The 26889-nt window shown below is 39.8% G+C and overlaps 1 protein-coding gene across 3 annotated transcripts; it reads right to left on the bottom strand.

The window, feature by feature from the left end:
- Positions 1-1543: 1543 nt before the first annotated feature.
- On the bottom strand, positions 1544-21010 carry RHAG (Rh associated glycoprotein). 3 transcript variants are annotated; one of them, XM_014281835.3, is made up of 11 exons: positions 20784-21010; positions 14207-14390; positions 12786-12936; positions 12442-12589; positions 11518-11684; positions 10466-10603; positions 9545-9666; positions 8828-8913; positions 8131-8204; positions 6304-6385; positions 1544-2723 (listed from the first exon to the last, which is right to left on the bottom strand). In XM_014281835.3, exons 1-10 carry the CDS (start codon positions 20917-20919, stop codon positions 6308-6310), a joined length of 1284 nt encoding a protein of 427 aa, XP_014137310.1. In that variant the 5' UTR covers positions 20920-21010; the 3' UTR covers positions 1544-2723; positions 6304-6307. The 3 variants fall into 3 exon arrangements, with proteins under 3 accessions (XP_014137310.1, XP_005441601.1, XP_027664467.1); XM_005441544.4 differs by lacking the exon at positions 1544-2723 and adding an exon at positions 4713-5979; XM_027808666.2 differs by lacking the exon at positions 1544-2723 and having other exon boundaries at positions 4713-6385.
- Positions 21011-26889: the final 5879 nt, after the last annotated feature.

Genomic DNA, 26889 nt, shown 5'->3' with positions numbered 1-26889 from the left:
TGCTTTATGGTGCTTTACATGATGCATGAGGAGAACTTGGCCAGGTTCTTTTAGGAACAGGAGAAAATTCTGTGGTGCTTAGTCATTTCAGTGAGCAGGACTAGTCATTTGCACTGTCCCAATTCTCCTCACCTAACATGAACTCAAGAAACAAATACTCCAAATGGATGCAGACATAAGGGTCATTGGCCAAATTCACTGGAAAACTGGGGGCTTTGGTCACTTTAGCTGTGCCCTCCATAATAAAGTAAGCATCTCTGCACCTTTGAAGACAATGCTGGAGACAGTTTGTTTCTAAAGTGAGAAAGTTGGTTTTGTTTAAGAGTTCAGTGGATCTCATGTTTACTATTCTGAAGTAAATCAGTTCTTAGTTCCAAATATAGGAACTCCCCTGATACTTTTCAAGATGCTTGCACAGTATTTCTGTACTGGATAATATCTATCATTTTCTTGCAGTAGGTTGTACTTGTATTCGTGTGCATCTCTGTGTATTTGGAGGAGGAATGTGTAAAGAACCAAGGTCTGCCTTGGAGGTCAGGGAGGAGAAAGTGTCATTGTGTGGGTATGTGACCTGTGCAGTATTGGAGGCTGATCCCTGGCCTGCTTGCTTGATAAGAAGATACATAGGGTGTAGGGACACATATGTGGCAGTGGACTGTTCATATGTTTTTTTACTGAATGTATGTATTTTTTGTCATTCAGAAATACATCTGAGCAAAGTTCCAGTGTAGACCTTACAAGACTATGGGTGGATGGAAAACCCAATGGAGGGGAAGAGGTCTAGGTCTGGGATGAAAACTTCTAGGGGAGTGTGAAAGGTGAACTTCTGCAGGAGGCTAGTAATTTTTGCAATTTTTTTTGGCAATAACCTCACCATACATACTTTGTGTATTTGGTCTGGCCAAGCCCCATAGCAGCCCTCACAGTGCTGTGCTTGTACTGGGGGCTAGAAAGGTGGGGATATCACACCAGTGGTTTGACTGCTGCTGCGCAGTGCTCCCACAGCACCAAGGCTGTCTCGCCAACCTCCCCCCACACCACCAACAACAGGCTGGGAGTGGACAAGATCTTGGGAGGGGACTTAGCCAGGACAGCTGACCCAAAGTGACCAGAGGGATATTCCATACTGTATGATGTCTGTTCAGATATAAAAAAGAGAAAGGAGGAGGAATGGGGGGGCATTTGTTATTTGCTGTGTTTGTCTTCTGGAGCAAGTGCTACAAGCAGAGCAGCCCTGCTTCCCGGAAAATGCCTGAACATCACCTGCTGATGGGAAGTAGAGAATAACATCTTTTTCCTTCACTTTCACATGTGCAACTTTTGCTATTGCTTCAATAACCTGTCTTTATCTTGACCCACAAGTACTTTTTTTCCATCTTATTTTCTCCTCCCCAGCTCTATTGAGGAGGGGAGTGCTAGAGCATCTTGGTGGGCACCTGGCATCCAGCCAAGATCAACCCACCACACTTTGTTAACAAGTTGATCCCAGTGAGAGAGAAAGAAGACTGTACATCCCCAAGAAATATCAAATCAATACAATTGATCATCTGATCATTAATTCATGCATTTAATCAGCAACAGGTTTGAATACAAATGTTAAGAAATTTTGTGGGCAAATATTCAGTAACGAGCTTTGAAATAAAATTACCTTTCATTAATGAAATACAAAGATATTGCTCTGAAAGAGGTAGTACTATGTATCTGTAAGACGGTCTTCAAAGTTATGAACATCCACTGGTGTTCTGGAAAAGGGCTGAATGTCAATAAACTTGACCTATATTGAGTTTGAATTAGAAATAATTGCTAATAAAAGGAAATAATATTAAGATGAAACTTTTTATTTCTTTAAATCCTAATCCTTTATTTTACTTCCTTAAAATTTAATCTATCTGTATTTAATATCTTTTAAAAAAAGATACACTACCTTAAAAACACTAGATTTGAAGTTTTCAGATTGAAAACCACCAATCTGAGTGGCTTCTGTCAGTTTGACACTTAGAGACTAAGACATCTCTTTTCTGATTAGGAGCGGATACAGAAAATACCTTTCAAAGGATAGCTGACCTAACCTCTGACATGCTACTGATCTGGAAAATATGAACAGTCTCTTAAGGTTTCTTCTGAGACTGACAGAAATCTAAGAAAGAGCTTTCAGCATCCTTATGGTGGAATCTAACTTCAAGTTGAAAGTTACACACAGTAGCTGCCATTTAACTCATCTTTTTCAGGTACTTTTATGCACAGCTTAACAAATGTCAGTACTGATTTAATTTTTACTCACTTAAAAAAGCTTAAATAAGATTCATATTTTTTAATGTAAAAACAAGTCAAGCTGAGAACAAAGGTCAGACAGAGTGGTCAGTGGTTGTTGGAGAGGACAAAGCATTGGCTGTCTTTGAGAAAGAAAAATGCTAGTCACCATGAACTTCAAATTTAGAGTAGCTGTACTTTAACTTTGGTTTACTTTTCAGTCCCATCCTCAAAGCTCAGCCTCCACCACGTGTTTCATTTAACTTCTCTCTTTCCTTGCCTGCCAATGTATGGCTCCCTCATTGATGTGCAAAAGGGTTCTTGGCAAAACATTTTAAGCTTCTTTAAGACTGGGCACCTTTCCATAATGTCCAGTAACATATCACACAAGTTGCACATATGTACAAAGCTCTGCTGACTCAGGGTACTCGAAGCTTTGATTACTCTGGAAATAATCAGCCAAAGAAGACACCCTAAGACAAAAAAAACAAATGGCACTGACATCAGAATTATGGAGGTGAGTGGTTAGGGTAAAGAAACTTAAGGGAAACCATGTGCTTCAAGGGCACAGTCATGTTTAAAAGAAAGTGATGCATAAAGCTCTGATTAAACAAAGGTTATCTGTATGAGAATTGCTGTGTTTCATTTCCTGATGATACCACCATGGACATCTTTGTGCATCATCTGTTGCATAGATTCTCTATGAGGGGTGAAGGATAGTCTGAAAAATGCTGGGAAACTGTGTCCAATCTTTTCATACAGGGTGGAAAAAGTCTGAGGCCTGGATTCATGTCTTGAGCCAAGGCACTGGTCTAAAACTTCTGACCATAGAGAATGGATGAGTTTTGGGCTGTGCATGATCAGCAACCCTCCACCATAGCAGGGTGGAGACCACAGGAGGAAATCAAACATGTATGGATGATCAAAATAAGATCTTGCTTTAAGCTGCAGCAATATATCTCAGGACTGCCTGACAGAAACCCCACACAGACCTCATTGCAGGTTGTTTTCTGTGCCTCATTGTCCCTTTTCCTATTGCTTTGCCTACTACTAACTAATTTTTGTTTGATCTCAGATTTGCTACAGCCATACCCAAAGCTGGTATTTCAGCTGTGCTTACAGGGGCACTGCTGGCCTTTCAAGGTTATGCTCCCCATAAGGTCCCCAATTTTCCCTTGCAATTATCTGTGCTATTAGGCCTCTTATGTAACTCATAACGCACAAAAAATGTGTTTTTCTGTAATTCTTATCAGAGGGTTGGATTGTTTCCTGTCTTACCCTGCAATTTTCTCATATAATGATCTGTAATTTCTGGCATCCTGTTATTTTAGCTTAACTTCATGTGAGGGTTTAGTCACGTGGGTGCACCACCTTGTGCAAGAGGTCTCTTCTGGTCCCATTTCTTTTTTGATGTTTTTAAAACATGTTTTTTATATTTTTAATGGTCCTACTGCTTTTTCTGTATTATTCACTAGTTTTTAAGTATTGTGAACAACAGAATGAACCTATTAAAGTGTTTTTCACAGATGCATTTGTAATCCTTTTTCCAGTTGTTAAAGTCATATACTCCTTACGTGGTTTCAGCCATCTCTAAAATATAGTTTCCCAGGCTAAGCTAGGCTTAGAATCACAGAATTATTTGGGTGGAAAGGGACTTTTAAAAGCCATCTAATCCCATCACCATGCCATGGGCAGGGACACTTTCTACTAAGTCAAGTTGCTACCAGCCCTGTCCAGTCTGGCTTTGAATGTTTCCGGGGATAGGGCATTCACAGCTGCTCTGGGCAGCCTGTGTCAGTGTCTTGCCACCCTCATTGTGAAAAAAAAAAAAAAAAAAAAAAAAAATAATTCTTATATCTAGTCTGAATGTACCTTCTTTTAGTTTAAAACTATCACTCTCTGTCTTATTGCTACAGGCCCTACTTCTAGGGTCCTTCTTTGTCAAAAAGGAAGCAAAGAATTTCCTGAAAACAATAGCTAGGTGAGGTGGAATAAACCTCTGTGTAAAGGGATCCATCTCCCTACTCTGTTTTTGGAGAGAACCTGCAGGACTGATTTCTCTGGGTCAGTAATCTTCTGAAAAAGGCAGAGGACAATAATGTGTATTTAGTGGATGAGGGTCTGGGTTACTATGGAAGGATGATAAGGAGAACTGGAGAACAAACCTGCATAATTTATTCCCCCTCCCCCGTTTTGTTTTAAAGGACTACAGATAACTGTTGAGGTCATCATTCTGAAAGATGGGCTTGCAGCATGTGGTGCTTTCTCACTCAGGTGTTCCTTTGCGGTCAGCGCTCACAGTGAAGTTACAACTGTAGGTGAATGAAAGACCCTCCAAATCCCCAAGTAGGTTTTTGAGGGGTGAACTTCATATGTTGAAAAGATTTTTACAGTCTGCTGGAATTTTTGTCAAGTACTTCAATACTTGGCGTTTGTAAATTATGCACAAAATACTTCTAAAATCTTTACATATGCAATATTTACATTGTTAAATGCCATCTCAGTTTTTACAAAAACAATTGTGAGAAAACTTTGAAGGGATAAAAGATGCCTTTTTAGCCAACAAGGTAGAAAAGAGTCAGTCATTGCACATATTCAAAAGAAATGTCTGAAATAAACTGTGTTACAAATGTATTTTCATTCATAGATAGAAGTATGACATATATAGCAGTATACAGCTGATACAGCATATGGGACAGCCTTGCCTAGTATCTTTCTAGATTTTTTTCAAGGAAAAATACATCAGCAGAACTGAAAATTTCTGTGCTATGTTATGTGAGAGGGGTTTTCCCCTTAAATCTGTTAAGTAAGACTTGAAATGAGGTGCCAATATAAAAGTTTATCCCCTGTAGCCTGTCCTTCTGAGACATCAGTGGTAGCTCTCTGTGTCCAAATAATGCCTAGAGGCACTGTGATGCTTCTGTTAGATTTTCATCTCCCATCCATTGCCTGTCAATGGATGACTCCATGTAGGTAGGCACAGATGTGTGACTGCTCCCAGCTACTGTCATCTCATAGAGTTCCTTCAGATACCTCAATACAAGCCTGTATCATCGCTTCTCAGGTGGAATTAATTTACTTTAATTTAGCTTCAGTTTTCTTTTTTTTGCTTTCTCTTGTTTTAGGAGATGGTGCCTTCAAAGGTAGCGACTCACCAGACAGTTCTCACTGAGTCTTCTGTAGGCTGAACACGGTTGCTTTCTGATCAGTTCCTAACAACTCACACTTTTGCTTTTTCTTGGACTTTGCCTTTAGTCCAGTTTATATCTATTGACATCAGCTACTATCCAATTGTTACACTGGATATAATAAGACATATGTAATTACCTGTTTTACATAGCTCCTACTCAATTCCCTGATTGTGTCCTTGAAATAGTCTAAATAAATCTATGTTAAGAATGAAATTTTTCACCATTTCACTTTCTTCTTCTTTTCAAGAAACATATTAACAAAGAATCTCAATATTCATATTGCCATTTAGTATACCTCATCGATCACTATATTCTGTGCTTTGCCATGGAAATTATTTCAACCCTTTGTTATCTGCCATAACCAATCTTCAAAATACAGTAAATTTTCTCCCTCATCCAAAAATAGGACACTATTGCTTAAACACTTAATCTGGGATGCTCTGGTGGAAAGCTTGTTAGAATCCAAATTCTTCTTGATTACCCCATGCAGTTAACGGTGTGACTGTGACTCAGAGATCTTGCAGTTAAGTATCATGTCCTGTGATAGGTTTGAAACACAAAGGTTGTTTCAATGGCTATATCGACTTAGAGATGACAGGAGGTAAGATACAGATAATTTTGTAGAGCAACTTGTGGTTGGTTTTTCTGATAAACAAATATACTGGAAGGATCTAGCTAATTCACCTGAGCTTGGCATAATGACTGTGTATACTGAAATCAAGCTTGCTTTATATTACAAAAATATAACTATCTGCAGCCCCTTCTTGAAAACCTAATGTCATTAGGACAATAACTAGGTGTTGGATTTTCGCATTAGAAACTGAAAAGAGCATAATTAGGACAAATATTACAGATGGATTACTTTTCTACATGGTGGCTTCAGATCTGATGTGCTCATGGTAGCTGTTGGAGTGAATTTCACATGGTTTCTCCTCTTCTGGGACCTGCCATGAAAATCAGAGGAGAGTTTGGTTGATGAGTTATAGACTTCATTTTGCCATAAAAGGAGACTAAAGTGCACTAAAAATGTCATTCTGTTTGTGTCCATTTATTGACCCAGCCTGACATGAACCATCAGTTCTGAATTCTGAGGTATGTTTGCAGGGTTTTCTTAACAGAATAATTCCTTAACACTGTTAGCTACATGAATGCAAATTAATATCTGGGATTTTCAAAGAGCTCTAAAGAAACAAAGTGACCATCTCTAATGAAATGTAAACGATGCTGTATGCAAAATATCCATGTCCCTTCCCATTACCTGATAATGCTCTTTTAGAATATTCCTGAGCAGTTCTGCTGATACTACAGGACCTTCAATTGAGCAGGCTTGCATTATCATCACTGTGATAATACAGGCTGTGGATTCTTCAGCCACACTTTAAAACTTTCCTCTTCCTGACAATTTTTTTATTATTTACATATGGCAGCCTATTTCAGGTCTTGCTGAAACCTGGTGCTTTGACTTTCCCAAGGTCAAACAGCGAATGACTTGCAGAGCTGTCATTAAAAGTTGTAGGTTTTTTTCAGATTGTCATTGATACAGCTGATCTTTTGGCTCAAAACTTCCCCTTAGCCTGTAAACTTTGTCTCACCAGAAGCCAGATTGTGTGGTTGGTTCATACTAGAGTTTAATCCGTTAAAAAAACCCTAATAAAATCTAATTAAAAATGAATAAAATCACATTTCATTTACAAGGAATGCAGACCATGTATTTTTACTTGTCTTTCTGAGTTTTTCATGGCATAAAGGATAAAATTCAGCTTGCCTAAATTAAGAGTCTGTCATCAGTCCCTAATGAAGGGAGGTGCAGAAAGCCTACAACTAGTACAGGGAGCTTCTTAGGTTAGCCAAGAGGAAAGTTATGTCTGAGTTTCTGCTCACAACGTGATTGTAGACATCCAACTCTGAGATGTATGTGGGACTCAACCAATCAAATCTAGGTCTTCAGTGTATAGAGCTCTACATTTGAGGCAGGCAATGAAAGGTTTTTGATTATCGTTGGGAATATACAGACTTTCAAGGTTTTAACTCATGTAATCGAACATAGATCGGGAAGGGTTCAAATGACCTGTAATCTAGATCCACCTCTTCACTGAGCGTAAAGGGAGCTGAGCAGGGCATTTCAGATGTACTGGTTTCTAAGCCCCATAGTTGTGTCTTCACGCATAAAATGATAGTGCCAGGAGGCCCATCTTCTGAAAATTTTAGCGGGCAGATCACTCAACAAGGAAGCAGAAGAGCTTCCGCTCAGCCTAAGGGCACTCACCCTTCAAATACTGAAAAAGCGCTCTAAATTTCGTTCAGCATGAAATTCTAAATGACACTAGAAAAGCAGCACCATTTAGCCAAAAATGCAATTATCATGTGGCTGAACTGCAAGAGGGAAGAAGATACCTGGCCCAACAAGCACTTAAAAGGGAGATGAAGAGGCTGAGACCTCCACCGAGGTCTCAGTTTATTGGGTCTGTTTCTGCTTTTTGTTCAAGGTTAGTCTAATGTAAATGGCATGACTAGCTAGCATGTCCAAAAAAGACCCTGAAGGTGGCTTTGATACATTCACAGCCTGAGACACAGCAACATTTTTGAAAGCTGAAACTTGTGTGCAAACCACAAAAACCTCAAAAGAGCAGGACTGCAGGGTGCTGTACATCTTCCAACCTAATGAAAATAAAGGGAGGTTGTGTCTTACCTCCCAATAAACAGAGTCATCAAAGCAGTTCTGGTCAGATGTGTGTCCCAAGAAGGGCAGCTTTAGAATACCACCTGCAGGAAAAACAGCATCAGGGGTTAAAAAATGGATAAAATGCCCAAGTAAATGTTCCTCGTGCCCTGGGGAATCACCTAAGTTTTCTGACCTAATCTGTTTCCTAATCTACAGAAATGCCCAACCATTTTGGGATATCAGGTCGCTCATTATGAGAGGCGAAGCAGGTTCCTTTGTGATATGAATAAGACCTTGTTTTTATCTCCTTAAATCTTTCCCAGATTTCAGACTGGGATTTTCTATTTCAGCCTAAATTTTTGTTTAGAAAGTATCCACAATCACATGGAAACATGTGACACACTGAAACAAATATGTCTTCATCTCAAACTAGTTTCTGTTGAGAATTCTGTCTGAATCTAGAGAATTTCATCCAGAACATCTTACCATTCCTATATATACAAGCCAGTATCTTTGAGGCATGTATTCAGTAAGATATCTAGGCTTCATTTGAAGACTAAATTATTGGAAAACTGCTTTTCCATCTTTACATTTCTGCCAGTGTGCCATCATGCGTTATTTCTATTTTTCTATTTTGTATTATTCACATGAAATTGTTGATACATTTAAGCTGTCCATGGGCAAACCTCTAAATTCACATGTATTTCAGTTGCATCATACTGACCTGTCAATACTCCACCTGCCAGTGCAATTCCAATTGTACTGCCCAGGGCAGCAGCCTGCATACTAGGAGTAAATCTGCTACCTGGCCTGAAAAGGGCAGAAAAACAAAGCATTGACAATCAAAAACTTTTTACACATTAAGACTGATAATAGGTCTTACAACATTGTACTTGCTTTCTGCTGGGCAAGGTGGCTCATAGAAAAATACCCTGCCATCGCTGTGGACAGAAAATGTGATTTTACTTTGGTTTTGTTTTATAAAGAAGAAAACAAGTTCTTTGAAAAGGTTATTAATATATTGTAAGCCTTGAAAGAATGTCAAAAAGATCAACATTCCATCTTCTTAGGGTCTTTTAAGATAGTGGAAATAGCCCATTTTGCAAATTTTCTTGGAGATCTTACAGTTGCCAGCAGCGTAATTGTAGAATCATAATAAAGATTCTTCTACATTTAATTGTTGGGGTGGTTTGTTTGTTTGTTTGTTTTATGATGTCTTTATTTGATTTATTTTTACTTGAGTTTTTAATTTGGAACAAGTATATAAACAGTGTGTTAGTAGCAGGCTATTAAGAGTCCTATTTAAACCAGAACACAATGTCATCAAATCAAAGATGCATTTTTCTGAAAAAAAATAAAATATCATAATTAGATCCATGGAAGGTGCAAAATTAGGATAGACATTCAATAAACTCCTTTCTCTCTTTCCTCTATAACTCACCGAGTGTCCGTCCTTATAGCAGTTACTACGATGCCAGTGATACCTCCCAATACTCCAGGTAAACCATGTAAATTATGAACTCCACAAGTGTCATGAATGTTCAGCTTAGATGCCAGCAAAGGCTGAAATAAGGGGAAATATGAGGTTTATAGTAAGTTTATAGTCTTCCATTATGTCTAGAATGATATGCAAAAGAAAGTAGTGCAGAAGTAGAAGAAACAATTTAACTTATTTCATGTACACAAAGTTTAGCTATAAAACCTGTGTCTTTCCCTTCACTGTGAAATAGTTTACATGCAGAGAAAACCAAGTATGTCCTTATAATGGTACAAATGTCCAAGCTACCATCATAAACATAATGATACAAGACACAGGACAGTCCACTGATACTCCTAATCCTTTCAGCCACTGCAGCAAAGGCTGAAAGCAGTGGCTAAGTAACACATACACACCTGTCAGGTATTTTCTTCCAGGGTGTTTCTCCATCAGGAAATGCCAGTTTAAACACTTTTGGTCTGACTATTTTTTTTCTACATTTTATACGTGAAATAATTCCATTTCCTACTTCAAAAGTATTTTTTGGTTACAGATTTATTTAGAGGCTTTAAAAGACTGAAATGTAATTAGTCCTATTTCATCGAAACATGGGATTCAAAATTCTGGCAGCTCCTTGAACAGAAATCCCAGCTTTAATGAGCCCTAAAATCTTCGTGATCTTTCTGGTTTTTTAGCTAGGTGACGGACTGAAGTTAGCTCATAAGCATATATTTAAATCACAGTGATTTAAAAATAACTGTTCTCTAGAGCTTTCTCTCTCTACTGTGTCAGCCAGTTTCTAGACTCCTAGGGAACCAAAGGAGCTCCAGTAAAGCCAATGAAGCAGTAAGTAACTGAGAGCAGAGGTGGGTCCTCAATACTTACAGTCAGGAAGCAGAACCCAAGGACAGAGATGATTCCAGCAATGCCCCCAATGCACATGGCAGCAAAACAGTGGATTGGCAGGTCAGCACAGGTACCCATTGCTACTCCTCCTGCCAAGGTGGCATTTTGAATGAGAACCTGCAAAAAGTATACAGAGATGGAGATGATATATGTGGAACAGAGGTTTGGTTTAGGGCTGAGTGACTCTGAAAGCTTTTCAGCATGTAGAAGTTTTTCCTTTTCTTCAGGCGGGATTTTTCCAATGAAGAACGAACAGGAATTTAAAGCAGGGTTCCCTGTTACGTGTTCAAGGTGTTGGTTCAAAGCTGTACTAACCCAGTTTAGCTGGGACCAGTTTAATAAAGGCCAATTTTTGCAAGGTCACCAAAACTCATCTGACCTCTTGAGAAACCAGGCTGAGTCAGTGAGAACTGCCTTCTGCCACAGTATGGAATTCTGCAAAGCTCATGGAACTATGCCAGCTCATGACCGGCTCAGGTAAACACTACAATTGCTGGAAAGAAATAAGTGAAAACATAGGGCTAGATTTTTGGGCAAGGAGATGTAAGGCTGGCAGCCTGGCAGCTCCAACCTAGTCTGGCTTTGCCTGTTGTACAGCTGCACTGTGAGATCGCCAGGGAACAGGTCATTGCCTTGAGAAACCTGTCTTGGCTATCGCAATATGGTAACTCACAGAGGATCTTCTTCAGAATAAAACCCCAAAGTCCACCTGAACGTTGGTCTAATGTCTCTGTGGTTCAGCAGGTTCTGTGGACAAGAGAGAACAAGGGAGCAGGACCCCCACTATAATGTCAAAGAGCTTTTCACTCTCCAGATGCAGTGATCCCACTGAGTAATCCCACATACTTAAAGCAGGATGGGTTGCTTCAGGGCCCAAACTCACTTTATAGCTTTTAGAAGTATAATAGCTCTGATTTTGCCAACAATATGAGCAAAGGTTCCAGATAGCTCACGGACATTGGGAATCTGCCTAATCTTCCTTATTTTTGATGGGTGACTCAATTTAACAGAGGTTGTGATGTGATTCTTACCATGTTGAATTTGCCTCTTTGATCCACCAGGCTGGAGAGGGCAAATGTTACAACAGTACATGCAGCCAAAGAAAAGTAAGTGTTGATAATTGCTGTAATCATGGGAGGTGTTTCAGGTACAATGGCAGAGTTAAAACTGGGCCAAAAAAGCCAAAGGAACAGGGTACCTGGATGAATGTAAGTCAAAACAAAACAGAGACTATTCAGTCACAAGGGACATTTAGCTGTGAAAGAACCAACACAGCAGAACTAGGTACAAGAAAGGAGGAAGGTGATTGATAAGAAACGTGAAATAGCCAAAATGCTTGAGGAAATAGTAGATTATGCAGAAGATTTTGCCATGGCAGCTAGCATTTGGACACATGGTCTCTTTCAAATCTTACTGGAAGACTTGAACATGTTGTGACCCCTTGTCATGCCTCACTCACTGCCAGGGCTCATCACCACTGTGAAAACCATAGCAGAGTAGGATGCATTAGCAAGACAGCTCACATGTAAATCTTTTGTCATCTGTTGATATAACTGATAGTTTTAGCTGTTAAAGTGATCTATGGATAGATCTCATGGACATATAGATGTATGGTTTCTAACACGCATTAGTGGGACTGGCACAGCTCAATATTTTGAATTATGGCCAGTTTCCCTGGAAATGCTGCTTGTAACAGAAGATTTAATTAAACAGGAGTCACCACAAACATACACTGAAAATACCTCTTTAATTTCATCTTTCCTTTTTTTTAATGAAGGGGAAACTGTAAAAATTTGTGTGTCGCTGAAAACAATGTGCATGCATCAGACAAAAAAGAATATGCCTCTAAGAATGTACTTAAGAAAGTGGATGCAGAATAATAATAGGAAATCATTACAATATAGAGATGAAAGAGGGATGAACAGCAGATCAGCACTCACTGTTACATCACTTACCAATCATGGCAAATATGTCTGTATGATAGGTAGATTCTTCATTTTGATGTTTGTTTTTCAAACCAGGACGATGCAAGACTAGGGTTACGGCCAAACCAAAATAAGCTCCAAAGGCATGGATAGTCATAGAGCCTCCAACATCTGTGGCCTGTAATAAGGACCCAAAATGATGCCACCGATTTCATACTGTGTAAAGATGAGGACTTGATGAAAGAGAAGTCTGAATGACTTTAATGTTTTATTTTCTATGGTAGAAACTAGAGCCTAGAATATGCTCAGTGGAAATATTATAAAGTGAAAACATTTGTTATAAACAGAAAACAGTTTTTACCAAATAGATGTACCTCAAATACTCGTGTAACTAGATGTTCATTGCATGCAAAGATTGTGATTTCCAGAACTGTCAAGATCAGCATCTGAACAGGACTTGTTTTCCCCAGGACTGCTCCAAATGAAATTAAAGCAGTTGCTGTACTGAAGTCTGCATTTATCATGCTGAAGTTAAAAAAAAAACAACAAACAAATAAAAGCAAACAAAAGCAAAACCAAAAGCACAGGAAAAAAAATCAGCTTAAAGAGACCTGAAATAAGGCTATAATACCAAAGATGTCATTTCATTAAAATGTCAGAGCTTTAACTCTTCAGATACAAAATTATCAAGATAATCTTTGCGGATGAAAGTTTTATCAAACCTTTCCAGATGGGATTTGTAGGGATCTTACAAGCTACTGAGGAAAAAGTGTCTCAAGGTTACCTTCTGCTTATACCATATATATGCCTAGCTGGTGGAATTTACAGTGAAAAATCTGTGAGACGTGCATTGTGGATGTGCAGGGGTATTTCCAGCTCTGACTGTTACTTGAACACCAAAGATGACGGGGGGGGTCTTAGCTTTGGTCAGGTAGTTTATCTCATTTCAAAAGCCTTGCATGCCTTTCTATCACTGTGCTAATGTTTGCACTAGCTGTCAGGAAGGACCAGTGTTAACAGGTTATGGAGAATGGCAAGGATAAATAAAACCACAAATTGGTCAAAAACTTGCAGCACAGAGGGGCACTAACTTATTGGTCCCTTTACAGATGCTAGTCTGTAAGCGTTATAGAGCTGCTTACATTATTTCTGCTTGTCCCTCAGTAAAGTTTGGATGCTGTCCCTTTCGAAGTTGTCTATGTGTTGTCTCAGCAAACAGAACTGCTGATGTGGAAAACACCCTGAGACCTTCGTAGAAGGAGGACAGATGGATAGGAGGGGAATTAAAAGCATCTAGAGACATTGCTCATGAGGTCTCTTTTTCTATGACTGGGGTCCAAAACTTACTGCAGTATGGTGCTCAGGCAAATCACTCCTTGAGAAGTAGGAGAAAACCTCATGAGTGGATAGACACACTGTTCTAGCCTTTCTTTTGTGACCCCAGGTGCCATGGAAGGACAGATTCCTTCATGCCTGCTGGCTGCAGGTGGTGCAGTGTTACTGCTGGAAGACTTCTAGCTTCCACAGCTCCATAGATGCAAAGCAATCCCTCTGTATGACCTATAGCCCATGTGCAACGTAGCACCTCAAATTCCATCCCACCCTTTGGTTCTTGTGGCCCAGTGCACCAGGCGTTGCCCCTTTAGAGGTGATGGGCAGATGAATGTTGAGAGATGGGCAGTAAAGATCCATCAGATTTCAGTAAACTTAGAAGTCTGATCCCACAGATTTAGTTTATGGCTTCTCCTGCTATCTTAAGGGATAGAAATGTCAGTTTTGGTAAACTCATATGTACCTTTTAATACTAACATGAATTTTCCCTCTTTCCATGTGCCAAAATCCTTGCATCAGGGTTCCCCACTGGAGTCCGAGAGCAGCAATAAGCATGTTGATACCAACACTGCTGAATCCATATTTCTTCAGAAAGGTCATCAGGAAACCAAATCCAATAAATATCATCACGTGGACATCCTGAAAGACTGAAAGGAAAACATGTCTGTGCAGTGACTTTGAAGAGTGACTATGAAGGGAGGAAAGCTAGGGACAAGTGAGGATTTAATATAAAAGAGCTTCAAACTCATGTAATCAATGTGATCCATCTTCCCCCACTTCATGACCAGTCTACTATTGAAGTTTGAGTGTCTGGAAAATGCAAGGCCTGATTATTGATTTTATTCCTTGCTATATCATTATGGAAAGAACACTAGATCTCTATACTATCAAATTTAGCATGCCTGGAACTGTTCTCTGCATGTGAAGCTAACATCACAGCTTTATGTCCTTACAGAAAAGTTCTTTTATCCCTTAAATAAAGGTTGTCACATCCAGCATGTTCTGGGTAACTCCAAAATTGTACATGGGATTTGTTTGGTAGAGTGCTAGCTGGCCCAGTGAAAAGGTATGCTTGTGATCCCTAAAAAATACTCTTAAAAACATGACCATATTGAAAATTTTTTTGTTAATCTGAAGTGTTTTACATGATTTAATGGGCTCTACACCGAACAAGTGTAGAGTCCTGTAATTAAAGCATTTTGTCTGATTTTATTGTTAATAAGAACCTCAGTACAGAGAAAACATTTCATTTCTATTTCATTGCCTCTTACATGCAAATATGCGGGAAAAGCTTGAGACATTGACCTGTTTAGTGTAATATTTGGCTTAAAGTTACATTTCCCGGTTACGCAGTTTCATCATTCTTACAGTTCTGCCATATGCATTACCATGTTACCATATGCGTTATATATTTTAAACATAATCAGTTCTGCCATATGCATTACCATGTTTAGCCAAACGAGGGCCCAAAAGTGTAAGAAGTTACTGGAGATTCCCAATAAACTGTATTATATTTGCAGTATCCTATGCCAGCCCTGACCTAGTGCTGAAGTACATACACACATGTAATAAAATCCTTTACACTGGGCTACACGCATCTAAGAAACACCATAGAAATGCATCTTTTCTATTATCAATAGGATAGACATCCCCAATTCTTTTGCTTCCTCTTTAGGCTGGACATTTTCACATTTATTTCCTGACTTTAACAGGGATTTTTGAGGGCCCTGCAGTCCTTTGAAAGCTTCCCATTTTCCTCCATATTCCTTGATTTCCAGACCTACTATCCAAACTTTTGTGTTGTGTGCTTACTACTTATTTTAAAAGACATACAATCAATTAACTTCCCCATTTGGGCTTCTGCTTTTGATATACTTGCATATTTTGTATTGCAATGGTGTGTGAAAATAACTGCCTTGCTTAGAGCTCAACATATTCCCTTTCTTCAGAAGACCTGGCAAGAAATGAAAAAGTTACGGCTGGGGACCACACAACCCATGCTAATACAACCTTCCTGATCCTACCAGCAGCAAAGTCTTTAGTGTCTCAGTGAATGCAGAACTCCAGCCACAGATTAATTTGCCCATACTCCTGTGTCACAGGGAGTCAGCAGGGGGTGTTTAGGGAAAGGGTATTAAAGTACGAGATCATTTGATGGGTACATCCATCTGTGCACCCTCCCAGCTTCCAGCAACCTGTGCCGCAGGAACACAGAGCTGTGTCTTCGTACCTGACTTCATGGTGGTGGTGGTGGTGGTGGACTGCACATCCAGAGCAACTCTCCTTCAACTGCCTTGGAACACATGTAGCAGTGGTTAGTGCTGGTAGGACTCAGAGTGGAGAGCCTTCCCAGCAATCCTCTAACACTACCCTGATGATCTCAGGTACAGGTGATCACCCACCTTGATTTTTTTTAAGTGGGACAAAAATATGTTGGCAGGTCGCATGAGAAATCTCTTCTCAAATAAGGGAAGGAGTAACCTCAGATCTCATTCCATCTTTTTCAAGGTTAAGTAGAAACTAGATGCTGAGCAAAACTTTTTTTCCCCTTTTAAAAATAATTTCCTATGAGTGACCATTCACTCAGTAACCTGTGGAATCAGCACCTTAATATCTGAGAAGTGTCCTGGGCTATTTGTCTGACTGTTATAAAACTACATTATTAAAAGCTTGTAAATGTTACCAAAAAAATACAGAACTAGAGGGAAAATCCATAAAAGCTGCACAACAATATCTACAAAAGTTGACTTTAGCAGAAGAAAATGGAATTGTATTTAATAAATGCCTAGCATGACAAGTCAAAGTGATAGATGACTTCAACAGTTTTCAGTTTACGTGACACGAGTTTCATGCACAAATGAGGGATATGTTAGAAAATTACCTACTTCTGCTCCTTTTATTATTTAATCTGCCTATGCCGTGGACCTTCCAATACAGTTTTAGTTTTGCCCATTCCGGGTAGTCAGCTCCAGGTCAGAAAATTTTTCCAGTCTCCCGGAGGAGATTATGGTTTGTTAGCTTTCAGTGTGTTACTTGCTTTTGTTTGCAATCTCGTGGTTAAATCATTGCAGATGAAACAAGTGAGCTGTTCTCATCAAAACAGTCCCGTCCATGTATACAACATCTCAGTAAATCATGTATTTAGTAAATTAGTAGATTAAAAGAATCATAAAATATTAGTAAAAGATGCTTTACTGCTTAAGTAACTATGTGAGAGAAAGAACAGGTTTCAAAAGCACGTTGATAACGGAAGGAGTTTAATCCTTGGTGCCCATCAATAGGGCTCCTGCATGCTCAAGTCCCTTGAAAGGTGCTTTTAGAAATCTTACCCCAGGCCTGAAGATTAGAAGCAATTCTGTTTGAAACAAGCATCTGGTTGACATGTAATCCTGGGTCCTTCTGAGGGCTAGCTAGGATTCATATAAGTATTTTCTAACTGTTTGGATTTACATACACAAAAGATTAAAAGGCCTGGTTAAAACTAGGTTAATTTATGGATGTTGAGGACAAATTTCAACGAGTTCAGCCTATACCTTGTGCTTTGACTACCTTACACATCCCTTTGAAGAGTAGGTCTGGAATGATTTTAAATGGTGAGGAAAACAGCATGACTTGGAAAAAAAAGTTTCAGTCACTAGTCATGTTTAATAAAACACAGTGCTTCTATTCTGTGAGACAGGAAAATAAAGACTGGGAAAACGCTCCAGCAGACCCTGAGCGAAACCAGTATGCATGATTCTGCAAGACTGTGCAAGACCCACATACTAATTCCACATCACGGTCTCTGCATGGTGGTCGGTCTCAATGCAAGGATGCTGGTGGCATCTAGGTTTACACTTAAAGCTGTGATTTTGCTCTGCCTAAAGCAGTAAACTGTAGAACCCTGAACAAGAGTAGCACATCAGTTTCCCCAAGCCATGAATCATGGATCGATCACAAGGCAGTACGTACTGGATACCAGTACTAAAGAAGTCTTCTAGGACTGCTTGCAGAACTGTCACACGCCTTTGTCCTCCCATTCTAGTGGCACAGCACTCCTCAAGTTGTCCATCCAATTCACCATAGCTGTACTTGCATGCACCAGAAATAGATATAATGCAAAGCTGTGTGTTGGGAATGAACTCAGCTCAGCTCCCCTTACCTGAGTGCAAAATTAGGTGATCCTCAATTATTATTTTCATCTTTCTTCAGTCCAAAAATACTGAAACAGCTTGAATTCGTGGTGCTGAGGTGTTTAAGGCATACAACAGCAGGCCCTGCACTGCAGTTCTGAGAATATAAACTGGCCCCTGGATGAAACAACTAAATCTATGAGGTACAGATAGGTTAACATCCATGGGGATAGCACGGGAAGCAGTTTGAAAGCGTCATTTTGTGAACCCAGGGGAAGTCCTGGCTCAGGATATGTCCTAATAAATCTATATAACCATAGCATTAACTTTCTGCTGGGTCCTCAGGCAAACTGTGCCCTTTGGTACACTCTGTAGACAGGGAAGTTTGAGAGGAAGATGGCCTAAAAATGAAAAGTCAAATATTAGGAAATCCTGCTTTTATTCCAGTTTTTTATCGTGAACAAGATCCATCAACCCTTAGGTCAGCATCTATAAGTCCAACATTGCACCTGAAGTGTTTGCTTAATTTATGTCTCTTTTGGTAAACTGCAGAGCCTAGCCAAAAGGCAAATGGCACAGGCTGACTCACATCTGCACAGCTGCGTGCTCTTCTCTCCCCAAACACTGTTCCCACCTGTGCTACCTATTGAGCATAGCCCCTTATCAATGCTATGCCTGAAGAAATACCTTGGAGGAGGTCAAGGTGGTGGTTTGCATGAGCCAAAATGTTGACAGAAGCTTGCTAGAGGTTCAGTAGTGTGGACAGCTTTGGAGCAATGTGCAGGCCTAGCACAGTCATACACTGCCTGTGCAGGAAAGCATGGGGGACAGCAGGCAATTGCTCCCACATATTTTAGATGCTGATATTAGGGAAGAATTAATTATGGGTGGTTCCTAACTGGATAGATTACATTTAAAGGCCTATATTGTAGTGTTAACATCTGGTGAGAAGAATCCCTTTCTTTCTGATGTTGATGACGTTCCTGCCCTCTCTCTGACACCTTTTTAAAATAGACATATTCAATTAAAAACCAGGGCTCCACAGAAGGGATGGGAGAGGTGTGAGAACAGCCTATCCCAGGAGCTCCCCAGGGAGCACACTACCCCTGGTGACGTGTGTGGCACAGGCAATCTCCATCGAGAAGACTTGAAGTTTACTAAGAAATGCACTACAGTGCTGTTAATGGGCCACTGAAGACTATTAAATTGCTGGCAGAAGCACAAGGATCTCATGCACCTTTTTTAATTTTCCTTGGTAAGGGGGGCACCAAGAAAATGCAGGCCAACTTAGTACCAGAGCCTGCAGGTATGATATTCAGACCGGAGAAGGTAATTTTCTCTGTTCTTGCAGGGCAAACAGACCTAAACCCTAGTCTGAAGGACCCATGTCCCATATAACATCCTTTTGGCTTACCAAAGTATACAAGGATGCCCAAAACACTATTGTTCTGTGGCTGTATCTGTTGTAGTCGTGTTGTTTTGGGGAAGAGCCAGAGAAGAGGTAGGTGAACAGGTGTTCTAGGCAATAGCTATATCAATAAAATAACAGTGCCAGAGTAGAATTATCTGTGCTGTGAAATTATTAGTCTGGTTTCTGGCATGGTTTTTGCCTAGGCCAGCTATCACCTTCTGGGTGACAGTGGACTAAGAGTTATTCCCAATATACTGTCTAGATAAGGCCACCTAATTTAGGAACCGGGAGAGTTCAATATCATGGACATGGCCAAGTTGTGCCTCAGAAAAAGAATGAGCTCTGACATAGCTTAATTTACTGTCTTTCAGGGCTACTGCTGCACCTCAGTGGAGCTAAACCAAATGTGAGTAATTAACTCCTGATGTTCATCAGCTGACTTGCATCTGGAGCTGAATAATGCCATGCATTCACTGTCCTCCCAACTGGCCAGTGCTCTGTGTTAGAATACACAACACGAGACTATAGGGAGAGAAGTAACCCTGAGATCACATTCCCCTGCAACAGCTACTGGAAGGCTAGTTCTAAGGAGACAAAAAGAGGGATGCATTCAAAATGATGTGGGTACTACATACAGGCAAGGAGCCCTGTACCGTTATAATCAATCATCATTAAGAGGATTGCAATGGGGGCTACAAGTCATTAAGGCATCAGAGCCAAGAAAATGAAAACCAAACCTTCAATACTTCCAGCAAGACACAGGCTGCTTCTTTGCAGACTTATTTTTCTATTTATTTACAACAGTCTGATCTTTGCATGAGGAAGAGGAGTGTGGGAGAAGTCAGCAACTACTTCTCAGGCTAAAAGCTTTCTCCTTAAACTTTATCAAGCCTTTGCAGAAACAACAAATCAACAGAAATGTTTGCAGGCTGAACCATTAGTGTCTACAACCCAGCCACTGCTTTGAAAGATAGAAGGGGGTTCTCCACCCTGTGACAAAAACTATTGCCCTTCATGGAGTTTAGTTTCTGGAAACGTATTTTGCAATGATGAAGCATATGCTGCCCAATTTCCATGTTCTCATAAGACAACTTTTGAAACCTAGATGATACTAAATAAATGTTCTGTTGATTTTGATTATTTAATACAGTAATCAGAATATAACTTCTGGCAAGAAATACTACCATCCATCTCTGGAAAATGCTAGAGTTGTTCAAAGCAATTCATATTTCTCCAGGTTTTAACCTCCTATTAAAACACTAGCGCATTTTCAAGACTCTTCTTTCCCAGAACAGCTAACTTCTCAGCAGTTAGGCACTTTCAGAATTTTGTATGTGCTCAACTTGAATTTGTCTTTGAAGCCTGCTGCTTTCATACAGTAGAAAAAGTTAGTTTGCCCCAAAGCATGCCTTTCTTTTCTAGCTATACCAGCAGGTCTCATAAGTTATTCAGAAATCTTGCTTTGCATTAGTTGAAATAAATTCTAACTTCCATAAATCTTAGACAGCAACACTTACGTGGGTATAAAGGTTGAATGTCAGCATGCCGTTCATATTCCACAAATATCCCAAAAATAACAATGATGATCACTTCCAGAAGAAGAGCCAGGATTGAGAACTTGAACCTCATGTTGGTGTCAAGGGCTGAAGGCATTGCAGGAGAGCAGGTGGCTGTGACAGCTGGATAAAGGACTCTTGCCTTCAGCGGAGCTGACTAATTCAGTGGATCTGAGAGATATAGCAAAAAAAAGAAAAAAAAAAAAAAGACCCAAAAAACCTCCTGAGAGAGACAGGCAAACACACCGTCACACCCACTATGGGAGGGAAATAGTGTGGGTCAGTGTAGCAATTTCTATTTTCCAGGTTATTTCTTTGCATGAAATACCAGCTTACATATTTTTTCAATTTGTAACGCAAACCAGCTCATTTAGCCACAGATATGCTTCTCACTGTCTTATATGTATTTTAAAAAGGAACTAGTCTAAAAGAAAGTCTCACAGAGCCTGGTTTGTTGCACATAGTAAGGAACACAGCAACAGTCGATTGTGTTTCCTGTAGTCAATAATTTCTTCAAGTTGTAGCTTTTCTTTTAAAAGGTAAATATTTTTTATTATGGTTATAAAGACATGGATAAAATATGGCTATAAAATATGCTTATAAAGACATGGATAATCTATCTCTTCATATAGGGTATGACAAGCAAAGACAATCTCTTTCAGTAGGCTGAAGAAGTACTTGCTTTTTCACAGTGAATAAAGTACTCTGAGCACAAGCTTTTACTGTGAACTCATTTTAAAAGAAAATAATTTTGCTTCTTCATTAGAAAAGAAGGTAGTCCTAGCTGTGAAAAAATAAAGCTGTAGTTTATTACTAGAGGAATTTGAAGAAACAGCTCAATTTTTCAGTTTTAGTTATTGCACTTTGTGTTTCCCTCAGCTCAGACAATGAAAACAGGTCAGGGACGAAATCTCTTAAATGGTTTTAAAAAACTCAGTTTGTCAACTTTCTCGTGAATGAAGGAGCAGATGAAAGTTCACTTAGATTACTGTTGATGATCACTTTTTCTTAAGATTCACATTGTTTGTCAAAATTTGTCTTGACTCTTAAAATTTTTGTGGATAAAATATTTTATTGATGTGATACCGAGTAACTTGGCCTCTGTTAATCCAGTATTCAGGAGACAGGCCAAACTTGTATGGCAGGAGCCTTTATTTTGTGAACAACTGCATGTTTTTTTTAAAAAAGGGATAATATTGCAGTAGTAGACTAGTTGCTCATGAAATAGTAGTGCCAAGATAGAGCAATAAAATGTTGCATTGGTCCTTGGGTATAAATTTAGCATGATCTATAGATTCTGGGAGGTGATGCTACATCAAGCTGCTGACCTGGTGAGACTAATGTTGGAAAACTGCTCACATGCTATGAGATTTAAAGAGCCCAGGTTTTTTAAGGTACACTGGCATATCAGGCAGTTCCATGGCCTTTTCTCTGGTCCTGAGGCCAATTTATGTATTTGCCAGTCTTGAGCTTGCCAAGTGGGTTGGCTGACAACAGGCACCTTTTCAGAATGGTGCCCTGTTCATGGTAACTCCTGCACGAAATCTACTTGACACCGCTGTGGTAATCCTAGGGAGGATAAAAGCCCTGATGCTGTTGAGTTTTATAGTATAAAAGTCAAATTAGACCAATTTGGACACTGTCCAAACTAAGTTTAAAATGATGTCAGCTTTTTCTACATGGCTCTGTGGATTTGGAATGGAAAGCAAATTGTCGAGCAAGGAGGACATACCAGTCTATCACAGAACCAAACCTTGCAAGTGGCAAAGCTAGAATAAGCATACACATATTTTTTTCTCTCTAGTGACTGTATTTAATTTGAACAGCTCAAAGAGAGGAAGCAGAGCTTTATTAAAAAGCTATTGTCAATCCTTGCTGTACCATGGGATAAGACAGACATCAATGTTTGATTGTAAGCACCTGTGAGATCCTTCATTTGCACAGGGAGTCATTAAAAAAGAACAAAATCATGCGTAAAGTTCATTGGTTTTTCCCCATAGCTCAGCCATGAATATCTTGTGTTATTCATTACATAACATTTTCTCTAGTGAATATATTACATGACATATGTGCGATCCTTATATTAAGTCCTTTCAGGGGTGCAGAAAAGGCTCTTTGTTGAAATCTTGTTGAGGAATGTGCCTTTCAGTATGTATTTAAATTTTAAAATGGGTCAAATCAAGTTCATTCATTCCGGACTTTCTCTAAGATTATTACTTTATATCTTCAATTGCATGCAGGCACATAAACATGAAGGCACACAATCCATACTGAAAGAGTATTTATTCATGCATGTCTTAGTTGTTCATGTTGTACTGCATTCGTAGTTAGTATGTAATTACGTGCATCCCAAGAAAATGATTAGTCAACTCTCTTAAACAGCTGTTTTAGGAAAAGTTGCATAATGTTTTAGAGATACCCATTTCCCTTCATTGCTTAGATATGTATATAACTTTATAGATATATGTTGTCACATAAGCTTTTAGGGAATGGTTCAAATTTAAGCACCTGAACTCCAGAAAGCTGACTCGGGACAGGGCTTTCCATACAAGATTTTCAAGGACTTGCCAAATGTGCTCGTTTGTTCTGTTGTAATTTGCTTGGCCTGTGCAGTGCGTGGGACAGGGATATGTTACCTGTGAGCACAAACAAAAGCTGTGCCCTGAGGGCTCTATGTGCCAGGAAGCTGATGTACCAGTGCCACTGGAATACACAGTCCTTAAGAGCTACACTTAGCAAACTTCACACTGCCACCTCAGCAGACTGCTCAATGTCTGGTTTTCCCTCCTCCTGTCCCCCCTTTTTATTTTCTGGGATTTTTTTGGCCAGAAAGACCAACTTATCTATTTTCCCAGTGAGGCTAACTAATGTCCAGCAGCTGCGGATAAACAGCCTCTATACATGTACAGGTGATTTACATGTGAACTGGACTCTGAAGGAATTATATTCCAATATTTATGTATGCCAATACTTATGTACTCCAATATTTGCTCTTCTCAATAAATGAAACTCTTCTCTCTTGCCATGAATGAAGCTTAATCTGTCAACATTTAACTTCTGATATTACTGGCTTAAGCAAAAAGAACTGACAACACCAGTTGCCAGCAGGAAGAAGATGCTTTATCCAGAGTGGAGCTGGGCTACTTTGCTCACTGGACTCTTTGGGAAAAACCAGTTTGGTCTGACTGCCTGTCTCACTTTTTTTCCCATTGAGATGGGCTTTGGCTTGTATCATGTTTGGGGCTGGGGGCTGCTTGAGGGAACGGCAGGCCTTTTAGGTATTCTCCCCAAGCCTCTCCAGGGGAAGAAGAGTGAATAGCCACGCCCTGAGTCTGAAGCAATGGTGGCAAGGAGAACAGTTTTAGCTTTCCTCTGCAAAAGCTTGGATTGCTCTTTGTGCCTGCGACAAGATGCTGCTCTACCTGAGAACTGAAAATGGCACTTCTAAACTCCTCGTGGCTCGTGCAGACCTGATACTGGATGAGAATTTCACAGGACAGGGAAGAGGCACGTTTGCAGCTTGCAGGCTCCTCTGTCTGCCAGGTCCGCTGTGCACCGGGCAGGTTTCTCAACGAAAAGAGTGAAAAGAAATCATGGGAAACATTAGGCATTTACAGTGATCCATAAACACTGTCCTCTGTGCACACAGGTCAAAAAAGAAACAGCTTCATTTCTCTAGAGGAAAAGAGATTATTTCCACCCTTTTAGGTGATTTGTGTGTGAATGAAGTTTCCTGTTAAATTGAAAAACTTCTACAGGTGACTGTGGGCCCTTGGTCATATCATCTGTGGAGAGTACAAAAAGTTTATCCTGTTACATCATGAAAACAAGGTCTTGATCCTGCAGCCGTACATCCATGTGGAAACTTTGTGCATAGGAGAAAGTCAGTAGGTCCTGGATTTTGGCCTGATATATTTCTTGGCTGAAGCCACTGCCATGTCAATGGATGCCTGTCATTCCCATCTTTTTTTCCTGATGCTCTTGTTTCTGACACAAGCTTGCCAAGCGATGGGGAATGGTCACCTGCTACATCTCATTTCAAAGGCCAGTAGTCTTTAGATGTCCATCCAGCTGCTGAAGAGGGCAATAAAAAATACACACATCTAAAGCTGTCGGTCTTTCCCATCTAGGAAATTCCCTTGTGTGTCCTTATTAGCTTCAGCACAATTGTGATGGCTATAAATGCAATAGACTAAGTGAGGGTGTTCTTTGATAAATATTGTTGCATACCTGGATCTTAATTATTAAGCGTGGGTATTTGTCTTTTAAATGGCTGTTGGGTTTTTCATCCTACCTTTCCATCTGGTGGAAAGATATGGTATGGAGGAGATCACAGCCTTTATGTAAATCAATGTGAAAAGTTATGGCAGACTTTCAAGCTTGCAGACGAATAAAAATGAGAGATAAAGGAGTAGTATGAGCAGTAGCCTTACCTAAAGAATGAGAAAGAAGCTGCATTCAATAATCCTACAGAATACCCTCAAGCATCATTAGGAGTGGCATTCATCTGACTAGACATATGCTTTACATTTCTGTGTCTGATCTAACGAGAAATTCTTCCATTTTAAGTCAGGAGAGAGAAACAGAAACTTCCAAAGGCAATTGTTTTCATCTTAAAGGAAGATATCTAAAATAATCTAAATAGGCCAGGTGAACACAAGGACCTGGCACTCAATGCCCTTTTGGTTGTGCTTGTTGGCTGACACAGGCTGAAATCAGCTTCAGGATGCCTCCTCGAAGGGAATTGACATGGTCTGCTGAAGAGGCTGGTGTTATTTAAAACTCTAAGCTCAGTTCATTGAAGTCTCAGCTATGAGTATTCCTTGGCCAATGATGTGGATACATGGAGTATGACTTGGGTGCACGCCAATCGTTAAGCTACTTCTTGGTGTGGGCTGTTATTGTGGACATAGCTACAGAGACCAGACAGGCAGGGTAAGGTACAGCTTGCCTGCACACTGCAACAAGAAATGTTTCCTACTTCTCCTGATCTTTGAACTGAGTAAGTTTTTTTGAGAACATTGACATTTATCCCATTTCTGTGGTGTCACAGTAGAAGAGCTTTTTCATTAAACATTAACACTTTAAGTCAGCAGACACCTCCCTCGCCTCAGGCTGAAAGCTTGGCCAAGTAACTGCAGAGTGTCCTTAAAGTGCCTTCTTCACCTTGAAGAGGGAAGTAACAGTAAGTGTGTTCTGTGACTCTTTGGATAACAACAATAAGATTGTCTTGACTGGATCCGTATCACCCCCTGCAGCCTCTTACCTGCTTTCTTACACATGCAGGGAAAATAGGGTCACTAATGCACCACTAAAAATTTATTACAGGGCACACAAAGATGTCCATCACAAGAGGAATGGGCAAATAGCAATCACAGCTTAATAGACAATGTTTTAGTTTCCCTCATTATTACAGGGTGTCTTGCTGAAGTAACTGTTTTTTATTTTTCCATTTGAAATTACACAGACTTTCTTCTCTACGAAAGATCTTTCTTGATTCCTATACAACATTTTTTCTCTCTCCAGTATGCAAAGAAATGGTAGAGGTTAAGACTAGAAGGAATGACTCAGTCTATTAGTTCTCCCCTCTAAACAAAGCAGGCTAGAGGACTACATCCAGTTAAGCTGTGTGTGGCTAAAGTGTACCTTGTTGAAGAGGAGCATGGTGGGCTTAAAATCTTCACTCTTTGGTGCTCTGCTTTTATTGCAAAGAAGGAATAAAATGCAGAAGTAGAAGCTTTCAGTTCAGGTGTATCCCAAAGTTGCAGGAAAGCTGTTTAGAAGAGATAATGGGGTTCATTCTCCCGACACAAGGGGCAGTTTTTAGTGCTCTTGTGATAAAAAAGGGAGTGCAGCAGGAAACATGTATGCTGTATATGCACCTTAAAGCTCTACCGATTACCCTGACAAAGCACTAAGAAATTGTATACGTGAGATGGATGCTTTAAGTCTCAGATGCTACTTGGCAAAATATGTTAGTGATAAATCATGTAAGTCTATTGTCCTTTTTTGTGTTAACACCAGTGTTTCTCTGTCTCCTCATCAGTCCTCTGTGCTTAATCATATC

Source organism: Falco cherrug, chromosome 6 (genome assembly GCF_023634085.1).
Source record: "Falco cherrug isolate bFalChe1 chromosome 6, bFalChe1.pri, whole genome shotgun sequence".
Classification (NCBI taxonomy): Eukaryota; Metazoa; Chordata; class Aves; order Falconiformes; family Falconidae; genus Falco; species Falco cherrug.
This window is presented reverse-complemented; position numbering and strand designations above follow the sequence as displayed.

Coding starts and splice junctions, on each gene's coding strand:
- RHAG (XM_014281835.3), bottom strand. CDS start 20,919: ATGCCTTCAGCCCTTGACACCAACATGAGGTTCAAGTTCTCAATCCTG. Junction 9,667..10,465: donor TTGGGTTCTGCTTCCTGACT/GTAAGTATTGAG, acceptor CCCTTATTTCAG/CCTTTGCTGGCATCTAAGCT. Junction 8,914..9,544: donor GCTATAAGGACGGACACTCG/GTGAGTTATAGA, acceptor TGCCCTTTTCAG/GCCAGGTAGCAGATTTACTC.